The sequence below is a fragment of the Neopelma chrysocephalum genome, unplaced genomic scaffold (genome assembly GCF_003984885.1).
Source record: "Neopelma chrysocephalum unplaced genomic scaffold, ASM398488v2 Primary Assembly neopelma1_77, whole genome shotgun sequence".
Lineage (NCBI taxonomy): Eukaryota > Metazoa > Chordata > Aves > Passeriformes > Pipridae > Neopelma > Neopelma chrysocephalum.
In genome coordinates this window covers 7882830-7901219 of record NW_020897738.1, presented here as the reverse complement: position 1 = coordinate 7901219, position 18390 = coordinate 7882830, and the positions used below count along the sequence as shown (strand labels likewise).

The following is an 18390-nucleotide window of genomic DNA, read 5'->3' as shown; positions in this document are numbered from 1 at the left end:
TCCTCTTTGGAGGCTGAAAGGCTATTTCTGGAGAACGAAGGAATAGCAAATTTCCCCTGGAACTGTGGCTGTGTTCTGTAAAATGCATGTTGATTGCTGGTTTACTAGAGAGCTGTTATCTGCTATCACTATTTCGAGAGGCGTTGAATTTGAAGGAGAGAAAAACCATCCAAAAAAATCAAAACCACCCGGATTTTACCGCTTATTGAAGCAAAAAAGGCTGAATGTTCTTGAAACAGAAGATGAGTTGGTTGGATGAATCATGGGCAATCATCAATGCAAAGGTTCTTTTTTACATTAACATGGTTTTCTAGTGAAAATAACACAGAGCTCGAGCTGCTGTGGTAACACATTTTTTCTTTAGCTTCTTAAGATTTTTGTCACACAACCAAATGTTTAGAGCAACACATTTGTGTGGTCAAAAAGTTGTATATTTGCCAACGGCAGAAATGATCAGTAGTAGGAAGTGAGAATTATGTGAATTACTTATGTGGGTTATGTTTCTGTGGAGGCTGACCATTCAATACACACTTCCACAGTCTCTAAGAGTGGCTTTCCATATTAGACACGTTAGATTGATGCTGCACAAAAGTAGGAGTTAGACTTGCACAAGCTGAATGAACTTCCCTGTCTTATCTCTGAAGGGAAGGAAAAGAGCAGGACCTTCCAGAGGTCCAGCAGACTGCATCCTGTGTATAATCTCTGGCAATCTCTAAGATGATCTGTTTTATTTCCCAGGTGTATTACTCCTGTGGTGCAGTGGTGCAATCCATGGAAAGAGGCCTGATTTTATCCCCAGGTTTCCCAAACAACTACTACCCAGGGATACACTGCGTTTGGCAGTTTTTCATTCCCATGAGGACCCACCTCATCCTGGAAATTTTTGACTTTGACATTTTTGAGAGCTCTGGTGACACTCCAACCCCCTGGGATGGCTTTTCAGCCCCTGCTACAACAGGAGACAGCGACACACCTTCTCTGGAGGAAAACCTGGACTTTGCTCTCCATACTACAAAACCCTCTCTCCAGACCTGGATGTCAAAGGCAGCTCAGAATCTGAGCAGCACCAGAGATGAGTCAAAGGACCTTGCTGGTCACTTGGGTGAACTGCCAGGAATCACCTCGAAGAAAGACGAAGCCAAACAAGCGGCTGAAGAAAAGCAGTCGAAGCAGATGAAGGAGCCCAAAGTGATCCCCAAGGCTCAAGCAGAGGAGCTGCCATTCCCAGTGGCTGGCAGTGCCACAGTGCAGATGGAAAATACCAGTGGCCTGGAAGCAGGAGATGATTTGGAAGGGAAAATCTTGCTTGCCCACCTCGCTGCTGCTAGTGAGAGAGATGAAGTTCCAGCAGAGAGTTGGACCCTTCCCTCAACAGCACTGCCCGTGGAAACCTCCTCCAGCCCCCAGCCAGCCGTGGATATCTGTCCCCACGATGTGCTCTACGTTTCTGATCTCATCACATTTTCCTCTCGCTTCTGTGGACCAAATTCCCCTTTAAACAAGACCATGGTCTTTGGTTCCTCCCTGGAAATGGTTGAGGTGATCATGGAGCTGATCACCACCACGGACCGGGGCCGAGGCTTCGCGATGCTCTTCGAGTACAGGAACATCACAGAGCCCAACGCTGTGGATGCTGTGAGGCAGGAGAGGAAGGAGAACATGATGCTGCTGGCCATTGTAACAGGGATCGTGGTCTTTGCACTTGCTTTGCTCTCTGCCCTCTGCATAGTTTGCAGGTAAGGTGATTAATGTCAGAGCCTTTGAAGCCTGTGATACAACCCACAGGGAAATGACCAGAAAACAGTCGTGTTTCCTCTGCTCTGCTGATGTTTGCTGTCCCTCAAATGCAGTGAAGTGTGTGGGTACAGAGGAGGTCAGTGCCAGTCACTGCTCCTGCCCCAGGCTCCTCAGTTTTCTTTCCTATTTCTAAAGCTCCTGTACCTCAAATTTATTTTCTTTTTCCAGCAGAAATACCTGAAAGGTCGGGACCTTCCTGAACATTCTTTCATTTCAGTGGCAGTGGTGCCTTTGAACCTCAGTTTTGGGACAATAACTGGCCAATGAACAAAAGCAGAACAGAAAGATCATCCTTCCCTGAGTCTCCCAAGCAGGCTGAGCTGACAGGCACTGCATCTTTTCCCAGAGATCCCAGTTTGACTCTAACTAACCATCACTAACACTCTGCAGAAAAGTAAATAATAGCCAAAGTATTACCACTTAGAATTAGATTAAAAATTGTTTGCCAGTCTGTAGCATATTTTATCCAAGAGCCTGTGCAGACATTGTAACTCCAATGCATTCAGTGTGCTCAGAAGTCATCTGCACACCCCTGTGATGCTGGGGAGGGGCTGAGAGCCACGCCAAAGTGCCTCTCATTGTTCCCAAATGGGATCCAAAATGACACAGTCAAGGGATCTGATGGCCAGGCTGGGTTGCTGATTTCCAGGTCCTGGTGCTAACTAGTTAAGTGGCTAAAACCAGACAGTTACAAAAGCATACCTCTCCAGTCAACTGCTTTTATTTCATATGTTTCTCTCCTCTATATTTATCCAAAAAACACTTCTCCGCCCCCCAGCATATGTTTGCATTTTTCTTTCTAACTCCCTAGTGAAAACATTTTTGTAGAAACAGTGATTTATTTCTTTTTTTTCTTCCAACAAATGCAAAACAGAGACCGAGCTCCCCAGGTTTTTGTCAAAATAAACAGCATCTTTCCAATGTTTCGGTTTCAATGAAAACATCGGGTAACCTGAAGCAAACCCTGTCCCTTGCAGGGTGGTGGCTGGGCACTGGGAATAACCTTCATTTCCCAGAGCCAGCAGGTAACTGGCCTGTCTTCCCTCTTCCTGCATCCCCTGCCTCATCCACTGTGCATCCTCCAACTCAAAAGTCTCAGGATTGCCCAGACACTCCTGGTCACTGAGGGTGGTTTGATAGAGGAACTTGGTTTTCCTGGTCCTTGTGGGGGCTGCATTTCTAGCTCTGGCTGAATAAATTAAAAATATGGGCCATCCCACTGGGTATCAGAGAACACAGTGGTGAAACTTAAATATAATCTCTCTTGCTGTATGTATAGAAATTCCTGCCTTCAGAGTCCGAGCTCTTCATAGTTGTAAGAGTTAAACTTGCATGTGTTACATCTAACTAACCTTTTTCCTTTTTTAAAGAGCTTGCAGAACACTAATTTAGACCACAATTTTTTTGCTAGCTCTAAAGGAAAACGTCTGGTGGAAAATGTCTTCCAGATACCAAATGCTTTATTTTTATACCCTTGCCAATCTTCAAAAGAGACAGAAACAGTCTCCCTTCACTATGGCAGCAGTCTGGGCTGATACACATGTTGAGTAGGCTGTTCTTGCTCCAACACCCCTATTTAATTTCACTGTAACCATCCATGAAGCAGAGGATTATTCAAACCGAAAAGAACATGGACAGTCTGAGGTTCCACTGGCTGAGGTTCACTCTGCACAGCCTGCTTATAAAGTCAGGCCGTGCTGCTCACATTCACAGTTTGGCTTTTTGCTTGTCAGATGTTTACAAAATAATGTTCTGCTCTTGCTGACCAACAGAGAAAAAAAGTGCACATGATTTCAGCCCCAGACACAAATGTTTGTGTGTTCTGGGAACACATCCTACCAAGAGCCCTATGGCACAGGATCAGGATTAGACTCACTTCTTTTAACACTGGTGTTTATGTCTTTTCATTGCTCTACAACTCTTTTTTATTTTTTAATTTTTTTTACAAGAAGATATCTATACCTCACTCAGCTATTGACTGGACATAAATAGAGATTATCCCTACTCCTTTAGCCTCTTGAAAGGGCATTTACTATCCCAGCTGCCTGAATTCCCTGCGTGCTGTTCCAGAAAGGTCTTGATTATAACACTGTATTTCTTGTCAGACTTAAAGCATTTAAGTGAGAGCTGACCCAGGTGGAAGCAGTGCCGTGACCTGTGCTGAGTTACCTCACTGCTATTGCACTGGAAGAGTCTTTTTTTTCCTCTTTGCTGTGCTCACTGCTTTGAGGATTTTGGTCTCTGGCCCCAGAACCACTGGCAGTGTTTGGAGCTTGCCTACCCCTCCCAGCTGTGGGTTTCTAATGCAGCTCAGAATAAGACTGCAGAGACCACTGAGCACATCTAAACTTCTCTTAGACTGAGCCCATCAAGCTCTGGTTTGTGCTTCTTGCCCCGAGAAATCAGGTGTCAAACGTGTATCAGCCACAGCCTGTCCTCACTGCAGGAAATGTCAGGGTGGCAAGGGGTGGGCAGAGGGAGGAAATGACAATGTTTTAACAGGACAGCACGACCAGAACTGGCACCAGCTCCCTGAGGCACAGTGACACTCATCCTGGCCAGGCTGTGCCATTGCAGAGGATGCCAACAGTAACCTTGAAGCTCTTGGCCTTGTAAACTCGCCTTCCACTTTCTTTTCTCTTCATACTTGATTTGTTCCTCTGCTACCAGGTTTAGCTGTTGATTTTTTTCCCCCCCATTTCTATCTGCTGCTCTTGCTCAGCTAAAAGTAGCAGGCTCTGCCTTGCCAGGAGTAGAAATGGCCTGGGATGGGCTTGGCATCCCCTGCCCCTCCAATGCACCAAGTCATCAGCAGTATCTGCTCGGGCTCATTGCATTCAGCCAGGGCAAAGCTCTCTGGGGAAACTCCAAGTCTCTGCCACACTGCAGCTTTTGTTTGCTACTTGGGGAAGGAATGAAAGCTTCAGTTGTTAGTTGGCCAATAATTCTAATTACTTTTGGCCATGAGGCCTGGCTCGAGTAATGGGGTGTTTTTTATTTTCTTTCCCAAGCCCCCAGAACAACAGATATGTCCACCTTATTTAGTTCCAATCCTGTCCCATGCAGTCAAACTTTTGCTCTACGGTTGCAACCCATGGATTGCAACTGCACTTTACATCTGCACAGCCTGGCAAGGACCTGTTCCCCATCACAGCCCTACGGGGACAGGGATGTGATGAAACCATCGCGTGCTGCCCTCTCTGCCCACACAGGCTGCCCTGCCAGTCACTGCCTGCCAGCCCTGGCACCTGGGGATGAGAATGTGCCTTTGTCATGGAATGCCCTCCCAGAGAATCCTCAGCACTTCTGGGCTAAAAGCAGACCTTTCCTCTGCCATGCTCGTGTTGGGCACAGTGCAGACACCCCTTCCTGCCTGCTGGAGCTGCATCCTCTGCTTCTGTCCTCTACACATCAGACTGATTTACTGAGACACCTCTGACAGCCAGACCTGTCTGGAGCTGTCTGCTGGGGAGCACAGGGCAATTTTCACAAAGCTTCCAACAGACTTAATTTTTTTTTTTAATTTTTTTTTTTGTTAACTCAAGAATTTTGAAGCAACTTTTTTTTTTTTAATTACATTTTCTTTTAAATTATAGAAACTGGTCTGTTTTCACATTGGCTGTTTTATATTCATGAGCTGTGCACTGATCCAAATCTCTGGTCTCCTTGGTGGAGAGGTCCTCAGTGCTGCAGTCCAGCTGGAGAATGAGCTAAAGAAACATTAAGGTCTCCAGCCCTGCAAACTAGAGCATGTCTGTGTTGGTTTTTAGCAGTAAATCCAACTGTTCAGTGAAAATCAGACTCTCAATACCCAAAGCGTGATGAGGGAAGAAAAATTAAAACAGTGTTATTTCAGCCAGTTGCCATTTTTCAATCCTGATTTAAACTTTGTGAAGAACAGGACTCTCTCTTATTCTACCATACTCACACAGGAAACATCTTTGCTGGGGGCACCTTACTCTCCCTTTGGTTCATGCTGCCAAACTGCAGTGTGGTTTTCAGGTTAGTTATGGTGTCTGCTAAATTTATAAAGGAAAAAAGCCAAAAGAATGGGAGGTATTTCAGTTTCTTAAGGCAGAACTTGCCCGGTCTATCCATAGTTTCAATTTTTCTATGGGTTTTGACAGGGAAGAGCTGAGAGGAGAGGAAGATAATAAAAAAAAATACTGCCATGTGGACAAACAGGGGAATTATACAGAGTTCTCCCACCATCTATGTGAATACCTTGACCACCACACTAATTCATTTTTTTGGGGTATGCTTGGCCAGGTCACTCCTGCTGAAATGATTCTGGTGCCCAAAAAGAGCTTCTGGGGTGTGTGTGTGTATTGAATATTGACATACACATTTTCTAGTCTGAAATATTTGCTATGTTGTTTGATCTTGCTTGATAAGGCAACACTAATCCCAACTGGAAGCCTTTCCCTGCTCCCCCTTCCTGAATCAGTGCATTAAAGAAGAGCCTTCCCTGCTTCAGCCTCGAGTTTCCCTGAGAAGCCCAAGCAGTGGCTGTGCCTCCTGGAGTAACAGCTATCTGCCTGGATCTCCTCTGGATTAAATTCCCAAGTGCCAACTTGCTCTCCTCTTTTTTCTGTAGTCCCCTCTGTATTCACCAGGAATACCATATGGGTTTTTTCTCCCTCAATTCACTTGTCAGTCAATGAGCATTTTTTAAGAGATCCAATGACACGGTGAGGGAATGAAACCCATCATGCCCGAGTTGGAGCAGACACTGGCTCACAGCCAACCTCCTTAGGTGGTCCCTGAGCCCCTATTCTTACAAACAAACAGCAATGAAATGGTGACTGAAAACTCAACATCTTGGCTTCAACTCATAACTACCAAAAACACTTGCATGGAGGAGATTAAGTGCCTTAAACCAACCCCCACAACAAGAAGCACAACAGCCAGCAGCACAGATAGTAGGGACAACAGTAACACTGGTTGCATCCCACCTGGTCAGTGCCTTAATGCTCCCATGTGTCCACTGTCCCATGGAGAACCACTGAACACAAAGGCAAAATATACTTGCCTCAGTCATTATAACATTCATTAATCCCAGTGGTATCTTTAAATCTTATCCATCCAAAAGTTAATGACACTAGTTGTTTCATAATCTCAAAATGTGAAAAAATGGTTGAGAACACTCATGTGCCTCCCTTCAGCCAAGGGGCACATTCACCCCACAGTGATCTGCCTCTTAGTGAAAGGGTCACACGAATGAGCAGCATCTGATGCTCTCTGCTTGCTAAAAATAGCCCAGCAGGCAGAATTAGCTCTGCAGATGAAATGTTCTGTCTGAGGGGATCAGAGGGATGTCACTGCCCAGGCCCAGGCAGGATCTCAGCCCCTGTTCCGTCGCTGATGGGGAAGAGCAGCTGGCGGGGGGAGCCTGGTGGGACTTGGCAGAGGTCTGAACTCTGTTCCTGCTTTTGCAGTGATCACGGGAAGAAGATGACAGGTTCTTCTCTTCTTCAGCTGGCTTCCCACCACACGAGCATATAATTTTCTCCCCCTGTTTGCAGGCCTTGCTGCCTTGGTCTTGGCAAGTATTTTGGCTGCTCCTGCAGGTGGGAGAGCTCACAACCTGCCGGGTTCCCCTCGCGGGATAAGCACAGCCGAGACCTTCCCCTCGGACCTTTAACTCACTTGTGGGCTTGTTGTTGTTGTCGCTGTCTCTCCTTTTCAGGCAGAGAACGTGCCCCAAAAGGAGCTCATCCCAGGCATGCAGTGACCAGGAGGTTAGTGCTAATGGCTTCAGCAATTTCTGTTTCTCTCTTTCATATTGGCTGTTGCACTGTTTGTCTGACGATGTTTACTGGGGCGTGTTCTGAGTTGTAGAACAGGATCCAGAACTCCACTGTCGATATCAATGAGCTCCAGCTGGTGGTGCCAAGCCGGGAGAATGAAAACAACAACCACTCTGTGAGCCGGGAGCAGGCGGGTAAGCGCGGGGCAGCGGCGGGGCAGGGCAGGGCACCCGGAGCCCTGGGCCAGTTAATCACACAGTTCCTTCCTTGCAATCCTCCTCTCTGTCTTGCCCGTGCACAGCTGGAGAGCTGCTCCACAGCAGAAAGCCTCTGTTGTGGGGACTCTCCCTCCTCCCTGGGAGGGTGATTCCCCCTGGCAAGGAGCACACACAAGCACAGCTCCAGCGTGCTGCCAACACAAGCTGTGACAGCACATGGCACTGCAGAGACACTGGGTTAGCAGAGCAAAGAAGTTGGGTTCAGGCTGCTACAGATCCATGAATTGTGGAACAGTTTCACCTGCCCTGTGCCCGACCTTGTCCAGAAAGGATTGGTTTTACAGTGCTCAGAGGGGCTCTGCTCAGCTCCAGCTCCTGGAGCTCACTGTTTCTGTGGGTCTACGTGGAACTGCTTTGGGTGACATCTTCCTCACCGTGGGTTTCCAGAGCAGAGCACCCCAGCCCAGCTGCAGACAATGGCACTTGCTGCAATTCTGAGTCACAACACGTGAACTGTGCCAGTGCCCCTCGTGGCTGGGGGAGGCCAACAGGGAGCAACTTCATGCCCTGCTGTGACCCACCACCAGTGTTCCCATGAACTATCAGCCACTAGGCACACAGCTCTCACAAGGGTATCCTGATAAACAGCTAATTCTGTGCTCCCAGCCATGACAGTTTCCCAACTCCTTTGGAAAAGTCACCGAGGAGGTTGTGACCAGAGTTCTCCTATCCTTGACCAGATGACAGGCCCTGGGGACACCTGCACACACTCTGTGCCAGTCCCTGGAGCATCAGGCTGCCTGCAGGAGCAGCATCACTAGGGTTTAACCAAAAAGCACAGCCCCCAGTATTAGCAGGGATGAGTAAATACAAATAAATAATGAGTTGAGAAGGCTGCGAGTTTCTTGTTTTTAAACACAACCTTGTTTGTGTTTAATACAAAGGATTTCAGTTTACCTCTATCGTTATTAGAAAGCAGACCCAAGGGTGTTCCTCCTCTCCTCTTTTGTTTTTAAAAGCTTGCAGTTTCAAGAGAACAAACTGTTGGCTTGAATTTTGTTCTGGCTGGTGTGACAGGCAGCCAAAGCCTGCTCTAGACTGCCTGGGGAGGGAGGGAGGAGGGTTTGCCATGGGGGAGTTGGAAGCAGATGTTTTGGACTCTTGCAAGCAGCCTGTATTGATTTTCCTCCTTTGTCAGTCCCTTCCTGCAGGGGCAGCACAGAACGGTCTCCTCAGGACACTGACCCAGACGTGCCCTCCTCCATCTCCGCCGTGACCACCGAGACCGGCAGTGATGAAGTGTTCATCATTTCTGCCGGGCCTGGGGCCAGTGGGCTGAGCTTCACCACCTACAGGATACAGGTGGGAGAGCTCTCTAGCAAGCCACAGCATGTCCCTCTCGGACAGCACCTGTCATATCTGTCCATGTACAACTACCACCCACTTTCTAAGCAGGGCAGTGGCTGAGCCAGACAGTTCTCCCAACCTTCAAACTGAGCTGCCATCGAATGATGTGGGGATCCCCCAAACCAGTGTCTTCCCAATTTTGGGAAGAGTAAGTACAGAAGTCTACCTTGAATCTGATAGCCAATAATACAGATGTCTGCTGACAGGCAGTAGAACCAGCCCTCTGAAATATGTTAGTTGGCAAAGATGATGTTCCATTAAAAATATCACCTGTAGCAGCTTAAAGACCTGGGAGTCAGACCTGCTCCTGCCCACCACCCCCAAGAGATCAGGGAAGGTACTTGGCTCCTCAGCTTGGCAGAAAGTTAACTGTCTCACCAGGCTGATGTGAAAATTAACAGTGTAGGCTCCAAAAAAATCAAGTGCTTCAAGTGGAAGCACTGGAGCCCTTTCAAATTCAGGCAGAAACCTGAATCAATTCAGCAGGTTCTTATTTTAGCCCTTTCCCCTGCACTCCTGGTCCTTTATCTGTTTAGGAACAGATGATGGCTCGGAAGCCTCAGGTCTGGCTGTCACCTCTTCAGCCTTGAGTGAGTGCAGACGGGGCACATCCATTACAAGTGTGTGCTAAAGCCTTTCCCAGGTCAATGTTCTCTTCTCCAGTGCCCTCTCTTTTTCCCACAAGAGGATAAACAAGCAGCACAAGGAACTCACATGCCCAGGACAGTCTGTGTAATACTTCTGTCACAGTTTACAAAACAAAAGCATTCTGTATCCCCGCACTTGATTAGGAAGTTGGCCAGGAGGCCACACTGGTCAGGATTTTCCTACCCTGGTGTAAGACACGTGCTGAGCTTTTCCTCCAGTTGGCCACACTGACTAACAGGAAGAGAGAAAGAAGGGAAAACAGCTCTGGTGCCTTCCCTTGCCTAAACATTGCCTTCTGTGGAGCAGGGCACCGTGAGCTGTACCCAAACTGGGCACCCTTGGGCACCTGAACTCTCTGGTCCTTCTTTCCAGGCCAGAGAGCTTCACCTGGAGGCAGTCACATACACACACACACCTTCTAGGCAGAGGGGAAACCCTCTTTCCTGCCTCTGTTCCCCACTCTAGTCAGGAGGGCTTATAATCCCCATTTCTATTCTGCCATCACTTCTGCAAGCATCCTCAGAGGAGATTTATATTTAAAAAAAAATAAAATGAAAGAGTTAGTGCTAGAAGAGCAAAGGTAAGCCAAGAATAAAAGTGACTTGCCTCATTATTAACTCAGGAGGCGTCTCCTCCTCGGTGATGTCCATGCTGCACACAGATGAGTCCATACTCCCAACCAAATCCCCCAACAAGCAGCAAAACAGCCCAGGAAGCACGGCAGGGCCTCTTTAAAAGCCCTGGGTCTCTCCCCACAGCTGAAGATTATCATCTCCAGGGGGGTGGAAATCAAGCACAGCTGGCTAATTACAGACCTGCCATCATTGGGCCACTCCATACTCGGGGTTCCTGGATGTTAAACATGTTCACAGTTTGATTTTTAAACGTGTATTTTTAGGGTGTAAAATGCAGCTGGGCAGGCAGCCCCTGAGCCCTGCAGAGGGGATGGTGCAGAGCTTTGGTGGCCCAGCACTAGGGAAGTGGGATGAGTTACCCGCTGGAGCAGAGCCCGTTTCCTGGCAGGGATCCTCCTGCAGTTATCCTCTGTGAAAAGATGTGTGAAATCCTGAGCCTTCACGGCGCAGAAAATAACACCAGCAGACTCACCTCACCCCAAATGCTCCGCTAGACAAAGCCAGATATAAGGAGCTTTCATTAAACAAATTATCCCAATCTTTTCAGTGAGAAATGGTGTCTGGCTGCTTGGCCCTGTGCCACCCAGCAAGTGTGAGCCCTGCTCTGCTGGGCCTGAGCCAGTGATGAACCAGCTCCTGCTTTTCAGCTCCCGAAACCTACTGGAAGACACCAGTCCCCTGTTAGGAGGGAAGAGCTGGGAGAGCAAACGTGTCCCTGTGTGTGACTAGTGAGAGGAAACGGGGCAGGATGGCTTTTGGGTGGCTCCTCCAGGAGATCACGGCTCCATAAATCCCATTTGTTTCAAGGCATCATTCAGCCTTTGGCCAACCTGTAACCACGACCTCTGACTTCTGATCAGACATTGCCATTTTCAGATGCAAAGGTCTGAGTAAAGAGAACGATGGTGGAGGTTTAAGAAACATTTTTTTCCCGAAACATTTTCCAAAATGTAGGAAATACATTATTCATCTTCACAGTTACTTCCAGTATATCTGTCTCAAAACCAGTGGCTAATTTTTACATCAATTTGGAGGTATTTATAGTAATATTAGAATAATAAATCCCAAGACAGCCTGAAGGGGCTTCTGAGGAGAAGACAGCTGGCTTATAAATTTATAAATAAAGATTGTTGCTTTAACCAAATCTGAGACCAGGAGCTTAATATTGAAACAAACTCATCCAGAGCCTGATGCCTCTCCTGGCTTCCTACTGAGTTTTTTTTCTACTGTAGTAGCTCATTTCTTGCCTCTCTGCCCATCCATTTCCAATACGACATTTTCACTAAATAGTTTCTTTGATTTGCTGAAACTTGAAAGATTCAGTTTCTCAGAAATAACAAATGACAAGTTTCTGGTTTCTCAGGACTTTTAAATCCAGGACAGTGGGGGATTTATTTCAGACCCTTTTTAATGACTGTGTAAACTTTGGGAATGTGGATTTGGCATTCTTCTCATGACAACCATATCTGCACAGCTGAAAATTAAAAATATGTACAGAGTTGTGTAACAGGAGGCTTATATAAATAACAGGTGAAGTATTAGTGAGAATGAAAGGAAATGAATAGGACTGTCAGGGATTCTTTAACTTTAAACCCATATCAATATTAAGGACAAAAATTGTGATTTTAAATGCAACATCAGAACTTATAAAGCATGGAAGAGATCTTTGTCTATAGTTCATTCCCATGTCTGATCAGCTCTGCTTATGCACAGGGCTGGTGACAACATTTAATGTGGTCTCACCTTCTGATGATGCCAATTTTACCCCTGTCTGGATGTCTTGTTCTACTGCTAAAGCACATTTTCCACCTGAAGAGCACTTTTTATGCAAAATGAAAATCTCCTTGGCTCCAATCCAGTCCTTGTGCTTCTTGTTCCATTCACCACAGACACTGAGAACAGATTATTCCCTTTCTCTTTATTTTTAATTATTTTTCTTAATTCTTCCCTTACACAGAATAAAGAGCACTACTTCAGCCTTTTCTCTTGAATTGTGCATTTTTCAGACTCCTGATTCTCTTGCTTCTTGCTTCTGGATTTCTTTCAGCAGCCCCCATCCCCCCTGAGGTTTCATTTCCCCAGACAGGCACACCTGGAGCCTCCCAAGAGCCAAGCTCAGCGGAAGAATCACGTTTCACACAGAGAATTTTACTATTCTGACCTGTCATATATCTCCAGCAAAATTAAGCTGTGGGTATTTCATGTGTTTGGTTAGTGAGAGCGGTATGATTGCTTATACAACCGAAATTTCCCAGTGTTAAAGCAAGGTAAAACCTTCCTCTGGGGAAGGCAGCAAACTTCAGGCTGGAAGAGCAAGGAGGAGAAGTTGCACTCCTGTGTCCCCTGAGAACGACTGAATAACTCAGCCTCTTTCACCAACAGCATATTCTTTTTTAAGTGTTTTAAAAATATCTTGATGAAAGATGCTGTAAACGATCTTTTATTACTCTTTTCAGGACAAGAACCTGAAGAGAAGCGTGACCAGCCCGGGCTCGGTGTGTGAGTGGCTGAGCTCCAACCCCGCAGGAGCTGCTGAGAAGGAGAAGGTGCAGCTGGAACATCCCTGTCCCCGGCAGCGCACGTGGAGCGCCCGCACCTTCCACGACCTCCTGGCCCCCCTCCCGCAGCTGCAGAAGAAATGGTGCAGCTGGACCACCACCAACAGCCCCTTCACCAAGCTGGTCGACAGCGGCGTGAGTCCTGCGGGGAGGGGAGGGTGGGATGGGCAGAGCTGCACCCCAGGACTGCTGCTGCTGCCAGGACACGTTCTCCCCTTGGCCACTGCTTTGCCTCTCCCTCCTGCAGCCCCACACATTTCAGTCCCTCTTCCTCGATGGATGGGAAATCCTTTTGCCCAACTGTAATTTAGCCAGGCTTTCCCGAAAACGTGTTTTCCAGCAGTCAGCACCTGGTTAAGAAATTTTCCCCAGTCCTGAAAAAAAACACTAAAAAAATGCCTTCGGGCAAGATCATCTCCTCGAGTGTTCTGATATGTGCCTTCTCCCCTGGTTATGCCTTAAACTTAGTATAATTGATGTATTATTATTGCACTGCAAGAGCCCGTAGGTGTGGGAGGGATATCTGGGTCTCACTGACTGTAACCATCAAACCAACAGCTTGTTAGAAAGCTAATAGAGGATGTGTCTTCCTTTTTGAGGTAATAACATAGTTTTTTGCCAAAGAATGCATCTTACCTCTAACATAACCGGGAATTTTAACTTTTAATTCCCTTGGGATCAAAGTTTCTAATTTTGTGTTGTTTTGTGCAGGGTTTTTCTACAGCTGCAAGGTCCCAAGGTGTCCCAACCAGAAAGGTAATCTCAGCCACTGAGATAGAGGGAGCATCAGAGACCATTTACTCTGATTCATCTGCCAGTAATGCCTCCTACCCCCTCACTCAGTCTGCACAAAGGCAGCGGAAGCTCACCTCCTGCAATTTGAAGAAATCCAGATTTGGGAACCCTTATTTTGGATTTTTAGCCAGTTCCCCTGACAGCAAACCTGTGAGGTCCTTGGATCCCTCAAGACATCTTGGGGCAGCATCTCCAGTTAACAGCCAAAGCCCCAAAAACCTTCTAGAGAGCTCCAACCCACTGAAAATCAACTTGGTCAACGGTTCAAAAACAAAGGAGCTCCTGGTAGAAACAGATAAAAACAAACCTGTTTTTGTTATTTCTGAAGAAGGGGATGATCAGCAGCCTCTGGTCCTCGCAGAGCATCTCAGTCAGTGTGGAGATCTGTCAGAGCAAAGTCCTGGGTATGAGGTGCCAGACAAACAGCCCGTGGCTCTGACTGTGGAGGGGAACAGTTCCACTGGTTTCACATCAAACCTTCCCCTTTGGGCAAAATCTCCTGCTTTGTACAAAGGTCACACGAAGGCCCCCGGCTCCTCCAGGGACCAGCAGAGCTCAGCAGGTGTAGGTGCCACCACTACTGAGACCTCACAGAACTGTGACAGCCCAGCTGCTCCCACACTATGCCAAGCTTCAGTCCAGTGATGCCCTTGGAAAGACTGGAACATCAGTTCACCAAAACACAGGGAACAGGGACTTGACCAGAGCAGAAGCTGTGCCAAGTAGTTGAGTGGGGCTTTGTTAAGAGCAGCCTTTACTGGGACTGAGATTATGAGGGTACAGACCACAGCACAGCACAAATGCCATCGTCCCTTAGGCTCACTAACCTCCTCTCTCTTCTTTTGCATGAAATTTTGAAGTGGTTTGTACAAGAAAGCATCCTCTGAAAAGGCACTTCAGGCTGCAGAAACCCTTATCTGGAGTAGGAATGAGAGTCATCTGGGATGGTCACACCGTGGTTTATATCTGAAATGTGAATCAGTCCCCTGTCCCTGTGGTGTCACTTGAGTCTTTCTGTTGGGAGCTCTGAGTTAACTTAGCTCTGCCTGTACAATCCAAGCCTTGCCAAGCCAAGGGTAAGAATTCAGTCGTGCATGTTTGCATACAGTTTTGTAAACTTAATTTTAAGCATTTCATAACTTCTGCACTCTAGCACAAAGCTTACCAAGCATTAGCATCTCTATTCTCAAAGACCATGATTAGCTCAAATCCTAACTCTTTAGAGGAGTGTACAGAGCTGAGCAACCCAACACCAGATGCTTGTTCTATAAAAGTCTGATGTAGCTTTATCTTTGTTAGGTCTACATAGGCTTAGAACACCTCAGTCCACTACATTAAGTGACTCCTCATGGCAACAGGAGCATGTGTACAAAAACACTGAAATACTAGGAATAGTCTTCAGCATCCAACCCTTGGATATTTGCAGCTGCTCTGATCCTACATCCACCAGCTATTTATTGCTGGTAATGCACATGGACTGCAGAACTATTTCCCTTCCTTTAGCAGGCAAGACTTAAAAGACAAAATTAAGTGGGGCAAACTTCGAGTGCTTTCTTTGGAAATTAACTCCTCAGTGGCTGTGCCTCCCTGAGTACAAAGCCAGGGCATTCAATGGAACACTGAACCAAAGGGAAGCCTGCTAGTCTCATTGCCTTTAATAACCCCATCAGTATTTTAATTGCCTCCTGGTGATATTTTCCTATCTCTGCAAGACTCCTGCATATTTGGCCCACAATTTAGAATTATTTTGCTTTCTTAAATGAAAAAAATTCCCTCTGAAGCTGCATTTTGCAGCTGACACAGCATATTATTTTAAAGCAACAGTATGTCATAAAACAGGTGTCAGAAGGAAATCTCCCACACAAGTCTTCCCCTGCATTGGCCACAGTGTGCACCCAGTTATTTTAATCCTTCTGTGCGAAGGCATTAAGACTGATTCCTGAAATATTTAACTGAATTATTTATGATTTCACCTGCTATTACAGCTTCCATTTGCCACCTATTAATGTCTAAGATATGCAGCACAAGTAGATTTTGCCTTATATTTTGTGTGTGTGTTTACATGTCTACATAGACATAGAAGCCTCGCAGCAGTGGAAGCAAAAACACATGTGCCCTTTAGCAGTTGACTCAAAACATGAACAGCAAACAAATCTCTGCATCTATTACTACCAGACTGTGTTGAGTAGTTTTGAAGTGCAGAAGTCTGGCTCCAGGTTGGTTGCTTCTTTTTTGTGGGGTATTTTTTTGTTGTTTAAATTAATGCTACTTGATTCAAAGGGAAGAGTTAATATATTTATGATTTTAAAAAATATTTAGAAGTCTTCAGCGCTCTAACAATAACTCCCACTGCATTAAATTCATACACATTGTAATTCAGAGTCGATGTTCTGTTACTTATTACATTTCTAAAGATTGAAGTACTAAAATCTACTTTTAACAAGTCCTTGTGTTCAGTTATTGACAATAGTTACATTTGAAGGGCTGGAAAAAAGTGGCTTTTTCAATAAAAGCATGTTTAACTATTAATTTGCACGGTGTAACAACACTTACTTTGTTTATTTTGCTGAAAGGCTGAGTTGCCTGGGCAGTGGCTCAGGGCAGAGGTGCCTCGGGTTGGTACCCTGGGACAGCAGCAATGGGACGAGCACAGGAGCAAACCCTCGAGGATTAGACCTTTCTCAGCTTCTCCTCAGTAACTGAGCCAGATTTCAGAGGAGCTGGTTGTTTACACTGACCTCCCCTCCTACCTGTTGTGCAACCAAAGAGCAGATTTGGCTAAGCAGGTGCAGGTTCTGCCAGGGGGGTTCTGGGGGAGTTGGCTTTCCTTTCATATCCTGCTTGTCTGAACCCTGTGTGCCCCTTCCACCCCTGCAGCAGCACAGGGCCAACTACAGAGACATCAGACTGGGCACTGTCCACAGAGCCCTCCTCCTGATGAATATGCAATATTGATGAATATTGCAATATGCTGCCTGTTCTCAGAACTGACGGGGCTGATTTACCAACCGTTCCAAGGTGATGCCTCCTGGCACCAGAAGATGCTGCAGGTACCCAGAGACACCCCCCTGCCAGGTCAGCCCTGGAGAGCCCCCAGGGGAGACTCCAGTCCCTACTTGCCTTTTGAAGTTTGGGTTTTTTTTTCTTTGGCAGATCACAACTGCTGAAGAGGTAGGTGGGTTTTATTTTGAACCTCCAAAGAATGTATAATATATTTTCTTCCTCTTACAGCTCAAGCAACCGTTTTGAAACTCTCATGTTTTTCTCCCCCACCCAGGAACACAAACGGCTTCCACCCAAACTCTTCAAGAAAGTCACAGTGCAGAGTTAAGACATTCTGAAAGTGGAATAAAGTGCTCTAATACTCTCAGCTGTAAATATTGACTGGGATTAGTTTTTAAATAGTATTACTGATGGCATTTGTTTTGTTCCTGACAGCTATTATTACTTTGGAGAGCTCTGCTGCCACTTGCAATGACAGAAATCCTCCTCCCTCCTGCAGGGGCTCAGGTTCAGTTTGAGCTCTGTGCAGGGCAGTCAGTTTGCTGTGCCATTCTGCATCTTGTAACCAAGCAGCAAATGGGATAAACATGCTGAGCACTCACTGAAGAGGAGGAAAATCATTTCAGTCACAACTGCACGGGGACAAAATGTCACAAAAATGTTATGGAGCTCACAAAGAGAAGTATTCTTTTCAGCAAAACTGTGTTTGAATAGTGTTCACCTTTTTTTTTTTTAAATTATTATTTTGGAATGTGCTAGGCAATCCCCCCAGATAATGTGTTAGGTAGATTAAACAGGACAAAAATATGCAGGCATTCCCTATGTTTTCATTTTTCAAACAGAGTTTCAAAATAAAACCTTGAAGTTCTGCAGGCTGACAAGAATCCTGTGTGCCAGGCTCCTTACTGTCAGGTACTTAAAATGGTTGGGAAATGGAGGCTCAAAGGGCAAACAATCCAGTGGATTTAGCATGCAGGTAATACATCCTAACCTGGAGGATTCAGAGCAGCATTCAGCAAGAAAAATCCACTTATAACTTATTAGCGAAACATGAACTGAGGTTTCCTTTCAGAAAATTAACTTTGCTTTAAGAGCAGTTGCTTACAAAGCTTTCTACTCAAAACTCCTTTGGTTTTTTTTTTCTCATGAGGGCAGCACATGGGCACTAACAAAACACATTTGACTCAAACAGTCCAGTCAGTCGATTTTATTCTAAACAATTAAAGATTAATTTGGATTGCAAGGAAAAAAAGAAAGTTAAGTCCTAAGCCAACACTTACCTAATGAAAGCAAGTGAAACTCAGCAGCACTGAAAAGGATACCCAACAGAGACCAAATATAGCTTCAACATATATTCATGGTCTGTCTAGAAATGTCTTTGATGTTAAACCTCATATGGCACACTTAGCATTTTTTATAATTCATTTCCTATGGAAACTAATGAGCTTAAGGGTGAAATTACCTCATTGAAAGTCAAAATGGAAGTGTGAAGAAAAGAGGGATGACCTGGAAAGCAGATTTAGAAGCAATCTTTGCATATTAAGCATTGCTGTGGGAAATAGTATAATTAGTTTCCTTC

The 18390-nt window shown here is 45.9% G+C and overlaps 1 protein-coding gene across 1 annotated transcript; it reads left to right on the top strand.

The window, feature by feature from the left end:
• The first annotated feature begins 780 nt into the window (after window positions 1–780).
• On the top strand, window positions 781–16769 carry LOC113970455. Its single transcript, XM_027689404.1, has 6 exons — window positions 781–1736; window positions 7487–7538; window positions 7639–7741; window positions 8964–9127; window positions 12912–13148; window positions 13725–16769. Exons 1-6 carry the CDS (start codon window positions 856–858, stop codon window positions 14451–14453), a joined length of 2166 nt encoding a protein of 721 aa, XP_027545205.1. The 5' UTR covers window positions 781–855; the 3' UTR covers window positions 14454–16769.
• Window positions 16770–18390: the final 1621 nt, after the last annotated feature.

Bases quoted from the DNA above. Each gene is read 5' to 3' on its own strand.
- LOC113970455 (XM_027689404.1), top strand. From the start codon at position 856: ATGAGGACCCACCTCATCCTGGAAATTTTTGACTTTGACATTTTTGAG. The intron at 1,737-7,486 runs GTAAGGTGATTA...TCTCCTTTTCAG, and splicing joins GCCCTCTGCATAGTTTGCAG to GCAGAGAACGTGCCCCAAAA. The intron at 13,149-13,724 runs GTGAGTCCTGCG...TGTTTTGTGCAG, and splicing joins CCAAGCTGGTCGACAGCGGC to GGTTTTTCTACAGCTGCAAG.